A 12,339-nucleotide genomic window follows, 5' to 3' on the forward strand; every position below is an offset into this window, starting at 1 on the left:
AGCCATTTCAGATTGAAAATTTATGAGGTACCTAAAATACAATCAGAGAATGAAAAACACCTTGCGTTGCCTTACCGTCTAGTCATAGGTGCAGTGAATTTGATATTCTTTCAGAAAAATCAAGCATATGATAATCTGAACATATATTAAAACATGTTTCTTCAAAATCTGCTGATTTTCCCCAACACTGTTAGCAAAAATTTACCTTACTGCTGTAACTATAATAGCCATTGTACCCTACTCCTGTGGTGACTGTGTTTCAGCTGTATTGTAGGCATACAGTTTGGCTGAAAACCTTTAGAGGAAAGGATATTACATAAAGGTTTAAATACGCTTTCTATTGAAACAAATTATAAAGTTGCATTTCCTCCAGCCCTACAGCACAAGCTACAGGAATTTTAGATTTCAAGAGCTTCCATACTGCTAAGCCAGTGCTTTGCTTTTGCTGAGAGTTATGCGTTCCATTCCATTGTACTAAGGGGAAGATTGTAACTTTCTGATAAAGAAGAAACTTCTGACTTGCACTTAAAAAGAAGCAGACTTTTTATTACAGTATCTGCTGCAGTTAAGAATCAAAAACTAGAATTACAAGCATTCCTAGTCAAACTGTTCTAGTGAGATACTTTATTTTACTTGGTACTGTAATTCAAATGGCAGATAAAAATAGGAAATTCTAAAAATCAAATATCTTAAACCCAGAAATGTTTCATGTTTACATATGACACACTGAAATCTGTAGTTTAAAGCAGTTTATTTCTCTGGTATTGGACTGCTTACTGACAAAGTTTATATATGTAGATAGACAGCCTAGACAGATAATCTCTCAAACAATTAACCAGTGCTCCATTTGCTCAAAAATTTACCCTTTGAACGTGAAGCTCAACATCTTGCTGAGTACAGCCTCCGATTTTCTGATGTGCTTTCCTCACAACGCCTTCTACATCCACAATGCTCTCTTTGTTGATGCTGTCAATAAAGATAGGAGGCTTACTAAAGTTCATTGCACACTGCACCAGACTCGGTACTGAGCACTAGGATGTTCATGTACTGTATGGACTGCTGGAACAACAAAACAGAGTTAAGGCTTTAGGTAAAGTTAGTTATTATATATACAATAACTGAGTGGTAAAGTTAGTTATTATATATATAATAACTGAGTAATGAAGGACTTCATGAAAATATTCCCAACCATAATAAATTCAGACTGGGATGGAAGACTTGGGAGAGAAAGAATTATGATTAAGCTTAGCGCTCCCTCATTCTTTGTGTGTGTATACATAAACTGACAAATTGCATAGTTCTTTTTCTAGGCCACATACACTCTTGTATGTATCAGCTGATGCAATTATCTGAAAGATGTGTCTTAACCAGCAGAACAACAAACTGAAAGGAAGTCCTAGTTCTGGAGGGGAAAATCAAAACTGACTGAGCTTGTTTAAACTACGTGACTTGTTACTGAAAGATGCAAGATGCTTGTAAGTCATTTCTCTACAACAGGGGACATCTTAATTGCTCTCCACTAACAACCACTAATAGTACATTAAAACACCATATAACATCTTGAAAGTCTTCCAAAAATATGATATAAAGTATGTGTGCTATAAGAAAACAATAACAAAAGCCTCAAGAGTCATAGGTGAGAAAATAATTTGTATGAGCAGTTTTTATTTAGGTATTTAAGGTACTGGACCTTAAACCAGTAATTTTCTACAGATAATCTCACCCCCACTGGAAATATATTTTCACTGTGTCTTTTTGCTAGCCTGCTTACAAAAGCCCAAATATCAGAAAATATTTATTTCCTTTTTATGAAAAATAACTGTTACAATTAACTTTAACTTCTCAGGCCTTCTTGAGAAGACTGGAAAGCACTTTAGGTACATCACTTGACCACATAAGCCCTTAGAAAGCAGGAAAGTAGCAGGCCCACAATTTAACTGCAAATAATAAGAGGTGAGCAAGGATGTCATTGGACAAGCTGGCCACTACTGACCTTGGTAAAGCAGAGAGCAATTAACAACCTTCAAGTTTACAAGGTTGGCTTTTTTTTTAGTAAAATCCCTCTCCATGCCCCAAAAAAACCCAACCCACAAAACCCATACAACCAAGTCGGAGGGTGGTGAAATAAATATTTATATCCATAGGAGGTGTTACTGAGGGGCAGTAACCCCCAGTTAAAGGAGGTAAGGACAGAGTACAAGCAGGTACAAGCTACTGCTGATGGTAACCATAGTCCTAATCACTTGCATCTGCATCAGTTTATCTAGCACTGCCTGGAGTAAGTCAGTCTAAGAGCTGTGAACAAAATCTAGGTATTCTAGCCCTACAGTCTTTTCGTACAGCTACAGTAAAACCACATGAGAAACTTAGGAGGATTGAGAAGTTTCTCTTTAGAAATATGTATGTTTGGAATTAGTCATTCTCTCACATTTTTAAAGTAGGATTTACCCGGCTAAACAATTAAGTTTATCTTTTTAGTTGATGAGGGAAACTTAGCTTTCTTCTCTGATAAAGCCCGAGTAGTGTGACCCAGAAGCAGCTGAGATACAAATCACCAAGTGTTGCCAACTATGACTGCTTGCTTGCCCTGCTTTCTACCATTCCTGAAGCATCTGTATCAGCCCTAAGAAAAGGTAGATGGATCTTTGGTCTAACCTGGGACAAACTTTTTAATGTTATAAAGCTGAGTTCAAATTTAAGTTATCCAACAGAATTTTCAAATAAAAATGATCAAAGTTTTGAAAAATCTGATGATATTAAAGTAACAGTGGAAAATTCAAGCATCAAAATTCTCAAAACCTAACAGCATCACTATAAGTAAATTACAAGTAACTAAAAAAAGCCAAATTTGAGCATTGTAGTTGATTACACTATTTCTTTGATGGTAATACTTTCAGGTGATTGAACTCATTGGCAGCTGCTCTAAAAGTTCTACAGACCATGGTGCTTCATATGCTTGACTTGCTTAATCATTAGGTAATTCCACATATTGCATAAAATTCATGAATAGTATGTTTTTCTGGTACATTTACACTTTAAAAGAGCTACAGTTGCTCAAATCAGTATAATGAACAAAGGACTAAATTTGTACAGAGCAGAGGTCAACAGTAGGCTTTAAATCAGAATTCATTTAGTTAAGGGTGAGCCTCCATTCATCTCCATTATTTAAGCAGAGGCAACAAATTCAAGAAAGACAAGGAGAGATGACACTAAGTGCTTAGAAGTACACTCTCTTACAAATGATTCTGTTTAAAACTCCTTAAAAAGACTGAGGCAGCAATACAACGCTTTGGATGCAAGAGAACATGATGATAAGAAACGCACAGAGAATATATCATGCTAAAATAGTATTAGGCGCAACTATAAATTCCTTTTGCTTTTCAAATAAGTGAATGATTAAAAGAATAAAAGTTTTACTCTTGTACTAACTTTTTTCCCCTAAACAGTTCTCCTCTATTTTTGCCGCTTCCTTTTTCATGTCAACATTTTGGCAAATGCCCAGAAAACACTAATGACAGGAATAGCAGTGTCTTCATTGAAAAGATAAGTTTCTAATTTGCTGAATAAAAGCCCTCTCATTAATAATTGCAAATAAAAATAACGTTTTGAACTTATTGAAGCAAATTCTCTGCACTGTGAAAAAGAAAATAATAGTTACGTGTAAATGTGTTGTATGATGGATTCATAATTAGATTACTGATCCCATGGCTGAGAACTGGTGTTAGTGAAGTCACTACAGAGCTTTGATCAGAGCATGCACGGAATTCAAGACATGCAAAATGGTATCAGTTTAAAAATATAGGAAGAAACTGACTTTTACATCATTGTAACTGTAATATTGCTTTGGAAACTTGCATAACAGAACTTAAAAACTTTGCACTTGTGATTAAATGTGCTTTTTCTCTCTCTCTCTAAACTGGAGTTGCAATTAAAACGGTATGTTTCTTGGTCTGGAACACACTTTAAAACTGCAACATCCCTTAGTCATTAAATTTGCTATAATTTTAAGATGTATTTCAACTCAGCTCCTACCTGTGTAGATCCCTGTATCCAAATATGTATATACTTGACTGGGCACACAAAAGCACTACAAATTTTTCTACTGCATATGACCATCTTTGTATTTACAAACGTTCATCATCTACTCTAAACTTTCATTTGATAATTAGAAAATATGCTTTTGCTCATTCAGACTACATATCTAATCTGGTGTGGAAGTAAAAGCTTGTGTTTTGAGTTCTGTTTGAACCATGCTCAGCAAGATCTAGTGCTAGAAAAATCTGAAGTCCCTAACACAGTGCATCAAATGTAAACTACAGAAACCTAGAAGGTGCTGCTTTGATCCCAACAGGTAATTCCAAGAATGTTACTGAAATGGTACTGAAATGGTAATTTCAGTTCAACTTACAACAAGAAACATGATGCTTTAATTAAATGTCGGTAACCATAGCAAAGTGTTCTCTGCAGCAGCAGCACTAAGTCATCTAGGTGATTTTTTGATAAAATTCCCCTGGGTAACAAAAAAACCCCAAACAAACCAAAAAAGTGAACAAGTAGCAAAAAAGCATGCCAAAGCTATCACCATTTCCATTAAAGACAACAATATTTTTATCTGTAATTAATATTACAAAGGACTAGAAACTAAATTAGGATGTATGATGCATTAAGACAGATGACATCTTTATATCATTTAATCCTTAAAGAAGCTATTTTAGTAATAGATTCATAAAGTCCAATGCTAAAAAATTCCTCTGTATAGCAAACTGCTTCTTTTATGTAATGTTCCTTCCAAAAAATCAATATCATCATTACTAAAATGTCCACTAGATGCCTTATGTCCCTCTTAATTATCTGCATGTCTATTAGCCAAGACTTTCTCTTTTAACCACAGGATTGCATTACTGCAGTCTGTATGACAACATCTTTCATCAACAGCTTCATGTTGCAAGCTGAACCCCATGCGGGCCTCCCTAAGTGAATCACAATCAACATTTTCTTGATCAAAAGTCTGAAGAATTGGAAGAAACTTGGTGATGTATAGACTTTAAATAGAAAATGTTTTACTTAATGGAAGCATCTATACTTGTCCAGACGTTTTCTTGGTTTTTTCTCCAACACTGTTTTCTGTAAGTAGACTGCACAAATTATTATATTAATACATTATTAAATCTAAAAGCATTAAATAATTATCATAAAACATAATAATCAATGATCCTTTATCTGAATGTCAGTGAAAGCTAAAGGCAAGAGTTTACTTTGAAAGAATGAGTTCACTTTGTAAATAGTTGAAAGTATAAACATTTTATACTCAACTCAGTAAGAGCAACTGTAATACTGTCTGCACAAATACAGTCAGTATCCATTAAGCCCTGTGAAAGGAGAGTTAAATGACATTGTATACATGAAGGCCAGGTAAATACCTATTCTTATTGTCTTTGTTCTAAAAATATAATAATCTGTTTCCTACACCAGCATTCTAACACCTGGATGAACCTGGGTATCTTCTGGGGAAAAAAAAGCCCATCTTCTTTTAAAGACTTTAAGTAACAAAATCCCCTACACATTTTTAATCATTTTCACTGAAAAAAATTCCACTTTATTTCCCTTCCAAATTTACCTAGCTTCACCATCTGTTCATTGCATCTTGTCATACTTTTGTATCTGCAAAGTAAAGAACCCTCCATTGGCAGAAAATCTTCTTGCATAGGTACCATGAGACTGGGATTTAAATTACTAATTTCTCTTGGATCGAATAGAGAGTTTTCTTTAGTTTCACAGGAAGGCAGATTTGCCTGACCGCATATGATTTCATCTTGCAGCTTCACCATCAACCTTCTCCAATTTGACATATATTCAGACACAAAGACAACAAAAGTGGACAAAATATTCCAGAAATAGTCTAATGACTGGCATATATTACATTAATGGCATTTTATTCCTCTTTTTCAAAACTCAAAAGATCTACTAGCATAGCAGGTAAGAGAACTGCATGAACTCCTGTTAAGTCAGTTATCTATCATGATCTCACATTTCTCATCACTTTCCTACATATTAATCCTGAACATACACAAAATCTGAACTAATGATCACAAAGGTACAAATTCACACTGAAGAGCATCAAAGTGATTATTCTGAATGAACCCTGGTTACTATATATTCCTAGCCCCTAGTTTACCATTCCAATTTCTGTGTCACCAGCAAACCTAACAGCTGCCATTTGACATTTTCTTCCAGATCACTGATACAAAAATTAAACAGAAATGGTTAAAGAAACTGCAATATCCAGCAGTTTTCCTGGTATTACCAATTTATCTAGCTGATGAACTTATGTATATTTTTCTACATTGTGAAGTATTTTCATACAGGTTTAGCCATCTTTTTTTTTTTTCCCCATTTTTAATCTTTTTTCTGGGTTTTCATTCTCTAGCCTACTATAAAGAGCCATCAAGTTGCTTCCTGAGAGAGGGCACATTGTCTGGGCAGCTAAATTAGAATCTGTTAACCACCCCTCCCAACTGCTATATCATATCATGTGGCTATGGTAGTGGGGGGGAAAGGCTCAATGCTGATATAAAAAAAAGAGAAAGAAAACCAAAACCGACCACACCCAACACTTTATGGAAAAAAAGCAGGTTGATAAATTACTAATTGCACCACTTGGCACCTCTGCTGGCTGAAAGAGCCAATTAACTCTTTCTCTTATACAGCATCCCTTGCAGGACTAGGCTGAAACTTTTTTTCTGATGAAAGACATAAGAAGAACTCCACAGCTGTCAATCCAGTATCTCAACTGTCTCTATGTTGTTGGCTATGTACGTTTTGAAAGTTCAACTAGAAACTTTTCAGTTAAACTCACAGAAATTTATTTGTAAAACTGAGTTAAACCAGTAGTAAGTATCTTTCACTAAAAAGAACTCACATTCTTATGATAATGGAGATAATTAGTATATGAATGTTGCTAGACCACAAAAGGTTATGAAAGTTCTTGGTTTCCATGTGCCAATATCTAAAAGAGGAACTGGTTTGTTTATTATTTATGAAATTTGTACAAAAAATGCTCACGATTTAATCAGTTCTCATTAAAAATTCAAGATCCAGAATTTCACAAAATATGAGAAAGTAGCACATGAAAAATAAAGTTTACGTACTACCAATGAAAAAGTTTAGTTTAATAATTTAATTGCAATGCAAGGTATTTAAGTTAAATGTTTTCTTCAATAAATGTGTATTTCCTCATTGAATGTGTAGGAAACAAGAGGAGACGATGAAAAAAGACACTGAGAAAGGCAGAGTAACAGTATAGTTATTTTTAGACATCTAAGACCAGCCTCATCTGCTAGTAATAATGGCATCATTCCCCAGCAGGTGAAAACTAGCAGGAAAGTGACTGAAGACAAGGCACGTACTGTTGCTGTGCTTCAGGTGTTACTGGCACAGTGACCACAAGTGCACTTAGAAGTCAGGGAGCAGCAGCAGCCTCTGAAGGACAAGAGGCAGCTGCAATGGCGACATCAGACAAAACTGTAGAAGCAGATAAAACACTGGAAAAAGTGAGAGCATGGCAGGATATTAATAAAATAGGTTTATTGATGGGAAGGTATCATGAGAAGATGACTGCACTAATGGTGTTAAAAAAACAAAAGCAAACCCCCAAAAAGAAACCCAGAAGGCTGTAGCAGAGAAAGTTCTACCATTGAAAGAACATGATGACAAGCATGTGAGCATTTCAGAAGCACAAATAATGAGTAAAACATGCATGCTATAAAATAGAGAGGCTGAAGTATCAGGATTTAGGTAGCAAATGCTATCACAAAAAGGAGCAGAATGAAAAGTCAAAACACAGTACAAACATCATGAGACTGGCTCCTCAGAGGAAATCAGGTCTGTCACATCAAGAAAAGTGGGGAGATGACAGGGAGTTGGAAAGAACCTAAGGATAAGGTTCCATCTGATTTAACAGCTCACTGCAGCCAGAAGAGAAAGGAGCTTTGCCCTCTACTCTTTCCAGATACCCTTTTCCACCATTTACCATGCCTTGTTAGCTGTGGACCTCCATGACCTAGTTTAAACCACTAACCTGACAGAAAACTGAGTAAAAAAAGATTAGTGAATCAAAAAAAAAGTCACAGAAGGCTTACAAGTGGCAGAGTCAGCACACAGAAGAAAAGAGTAAGGACCAACTTCCCTCTCATGAGCTCCTCTAACCACTGAGCTCTACCACTCATGAAACGTAAAAAATTCACTTGTGGAGGAAAGAACCACGAAGAAAACTGAAAGAGAGAGATGTTGGAGAGAACTGGAGAATAGGAGAATGAGCATCACAACTATAAGAGTTGTTTCATTGTTCTGTAGCACAAGTTCGTCGGGAGAGTACAAGCAGACTGTTGGTAGGTTAGAGGGAGATGAATCGGGGAACAAGTAGATTATACACTTAATTCTTTCAAAGATTCTAAGCGCTGGAGAGAACAAACTATTTCATGAAGAAACAGAACACTTCACTTTGGCTCATAAACACCTGTAAACAGCATGCTTCTCACTGGCACTGCCAACACTAAGCACCGCCAAACAACAAACACTGCTGGTTCTGTTTTCCCGTTGCCTTGAACCTCATCAGCAGAAGCATTATCCTAACCTTCTTAACTTGGCTTCTGGAAGTCTATACTATAATGAATCCCTCCTCTCCCTGACATATTGAAGGTTGAAGGCTGTAGCACTTTTGCAGCTAATTAGTGGGGGCTCCCTTCCCAGGCATGAGAGTAGTGCCAAGAACTACACAGAAGCAACTCAAGTGCCACATGTTAAACATATTATTGCACCGAATTGATCCACTTTTCTGTTTGTGAACAAGTAGATATACATGATTAAAAGCTCTACGATAAAAACAGCTTTGTCACGCAACAACCTGAAAGCACAGTCTTGAGGCAAGTAGCAGGGGAAGGTAATTTTTTATCTTTAAGAACAAACCAAACTAAATAACTGAATTTAAATTGCTGCAACAAACACTTGTTTAATTGGCAAGTTTAACTATCACCCCCCCCAAATATTTTAAAAAGTAACTTAAATCCCTCATTAAACATTCTAGTACCAAAACCAAGATGTAAATCAGATTAATTCAGTGCACTGAAGCTACTCTTAATTTCTTCAACTCAGTAAGTCACTTGCAATACGGAACTTCTTCACATCAGTCCTAGGTATAAAATGTATTACTACACTGCACATCTTGTAGAAGAAAAACCCTTAACATGTGCAGACACACACAAACACCACACACAAAATGAAAAGTCCCACTAAGCTCAGCTTGCCAGACTTTTTGTTAGCCAGCTTGAAAGTAAATGTAGGTTGTCTATGGCGAGAGAATGCTGCTTCAGCAGTTCAGAATGAATTTCAAGCCTGTTCTCTATTTTATCTTTTGTCAGTGTAATGTATTCAACGCAATAGTGAGCTGACAATTTAAATAACTACATTTTAAAACAAACGAAGCATTGATGTTAATGTGTGAAAATGGTCCCAACCCCTGGGAGTCCTGGTTCCCACCATTGTTTACTCTGACAACAGGATATAATTGCTTACTTACTTGGCAGCAAACTTTACCATCTGCTTGCTTGCATGCTGTCCCACAGCCACAAGAGCCTGGATATTAAACTGCTGCTGACGCAGGACTAAGAAACACTGCTTCCCTGAATACAAAGAAAAACAACGCAGGTGTATTAAGGACAAGTTACTCGAGGTCTTTGTGAATGAGAAAAAATGCTTTACTACTTTAATATTAAGCTGAGCTTTTCAGGGTGGGTGTGGATGTCTCTCTCCCTCATCGCCCCCCCCCATCCCCAAATAGCTACATCAAACTAGTCAGCTCTGCATGTACACACCCCCCCCCCCAAACATTGAGATAAATCAAAAAATTCTGCCTTACATCGATAACCACATGAATGGACATTTTCTAAAAATAACAATAAGCCTTTCAAGATAAATAATATCTAGACAAAACAAAAACTAGAAATCATAACTTTCTACATATCTATTGTTCTTCAACTGCAAAAAGTAAATCATACTTTTCCTTGTTGCTTTGCTCACAACTACTTCAAGTCTACATTATTTTCAAAGAAGTTTTTTCTCATCTTCTCAAATTAAAGCTGTAGAGTTCACTTTACAAAGCTGCTGAGAAATAGGCTTGATTTTGCACCACAGGGACTAAACCAACAACGTTCATTCTATAATACACCACACATTCAGAATGAAGGGGAACAAAAGGCGTATTGATTCTGGTGAATGACAAGAACCTAAAAGACCCAAGTAAAAATTCCTGTAAGACTAATTTATTCATGAACAGCTTAGGGAAAAAGAAGTTAATAGGAATTAATAATAATGTACAAAGAACACAATGCACTTTGTTGACTTTTAAAATGGGCATTTCCAAGTCAACAAAGCTCTTTCTAATCTGTTTAGCTGACAGTTACGATCATTTCATATTTCTCCTCACACCTCTAATAATAATTTACTCCTTAACTTCGATTTAAGGAAATACGGTGATTTTAAATGCTTCTTCCTCAGAAAGAGAAATTAACAACAAACACTTTATTGTTGTACCCGTATCTGCTAAAATGCATCAATATAATTTTAATTCCAAGTTCTGACTCATAACATTATAACATTTCCATTAAAATGGTTAGAATAGGAAGAAGCCAGAAGCTTTGTTATAGATAGCTATTTCCCAGTCATTGTTGACTTAGACAGTAAAACATTAAAATCAACATATAACTAACTTGAACACTGATACTAAAAAGCCAGTTGCAGTTTTCATTTGTAATTATGTAATTACCATTCCTGAGACATAGCTGCAGATAATTTAAACTGTATCAGAAGATAAATGCAGAACATTTGACACACAATCTGATGGAAATAAAAGCAAACCTGTAAAACTAGTACAAAATATTATTAAAAATTAACATTATAATTACTGGAAATAACTAACCTTGTCCTGTGATTCTGATTTCAGAAATGCAACAAAATTCATATTTTCAGAAAACAGAGTACAACTATTTCTGTGTTCCAGAGGCTGCAATATCTAAGTAAAGAAGCTAATATGGTATGGATGTACATACTTCTTGCAGGCAAACATTAAGCCACAGATTTAAATTAGAAAAGTACAGGCTTCAGAAATTAAATAGAGCCTTCAGTGGTATACATGCCTGTGTTTCAGATCTAGCAAGTCAACAAACGAAGTACAAATTTTCCATAGGACACAATATACTAAGTTTCTTTGGATAAGCTAGGCGTATCTCACATCTTTCACATCTCAATATTTCTTACTTACAATGTGGTTTGATACAGTATTTCCTAGAAAATAGTATTTGTCTCCATGATTTCAGTCACAAATAATTTAGCAAAATATGATCGAAATTTCAGCAATGACGTATTAGGTGTTCAAACAAAAAATACACAGCTGAAGACAGCTACAATGTCACTCAACTACTAACTATTTAAGGAGAAGACAGTGAAATAAATGCAGGGACCTGCTATCACACTAATCAGAAGCAAAAGTTTGGCAGTTGTATTTAATCCCAAACACTAGAAGTCTGATCAATATCTGCATTATAAAAGGACTCAAATCTTTTTGTCATGAGTAACAGTAGTTGTTTTCATGAGGAAAGAGGATGTTTTGTAGAATATAACCATTTCTAATCACACAGAAGATAAGTGATCAAACAAACCTCACTGATAGGAATAATTAAAATATCACAGTTACAAAGATTGTAGGAGGAAACAGAACTTTTCCCAAAAGAGCCGAAGGCGTGCAAAAAAAAGTATCAAAAAGACAAGCCATAATCAAATCTAGTTCATGATTAGATGCCTTTCCAGATCAAGAGACGGAAAAAAGGAAGCATCAGAGTGCGAAAAAAATTGAGATTATGGGATGTTCTCCCTGTGTTTCAAAATATTTACATGGTATTTAAGTGAAAAGTATAAGACCAACTTTACTCACATTCAACAGTAAACTACTCTAAGTTTCTGTAAAACAAACCAATACTGTGTCCCACAAGAATGCCTAAAAAGATGAAAAGTTTCAAAAGAAAGTTGGTTAAAAAGGTATGACTCAGTCTAATGCAAGGAACTTTTAGTCACTGAACAAATAAGAGAAGACACCACACAGAGAATCCCATCAAAAGTAAGCACATAAAACCAAACAGGAATCCATTTCCTTCCTTGGATGCAAGTACCAAGTGACACAAGACCTTATGAGAGAAAAGGATGTAAGGAAGGAATTTGTATAGAGTAAAAAATGCTTGGTCATATAAATTAATACATTGCTAGCTACAGACATCTGCCAGCAAAGAGAAA

General features: G+C 35.5%; 1 protein-coding gene across 1 annotated transcript in view; it reads right to left on the bottom strand.

Annotated features, from left to right (window-relative positions):
* The window catches only part of DARS1 (aspartyl-tRNA synthetase 1), a 41,021-nt gene that overhangs the window by 18,552 nt on the left and 10,130 nt on the right, over positions 1 to 12,339 (bottom strand). Inside the window, exons 4-5 of the mRNA XM_050900366.1 lie at positions 9,575 to 9,677; positions 864 to 966 (exon numbers count right to left, since the gene is read on the bottom strand). Of these exons, the coding sequence (XP_050756323.1) occupies positions 864 to 966; positions 9,575 to 9,677 (206 nt within the window). The remainder of the gene's footprint in view (positions 1 to 863; positions 967 to 9,574; positions 9,678 to 12,339) is intronic.

Source organism: Gymnogyps californianus, chromosome 7 (genome assembly GCF_018139145.2).
Source record: "Gymnogyps californianus isolate 813 chromosome 7, ASM1813914v2, whole genome shotgun sequence".
NCBI lineage: Eukaryota > Metazoa > Chordata > Aves > Accipitriformes > Cathartidae > Gymnogyps > Gymnogyps californianus.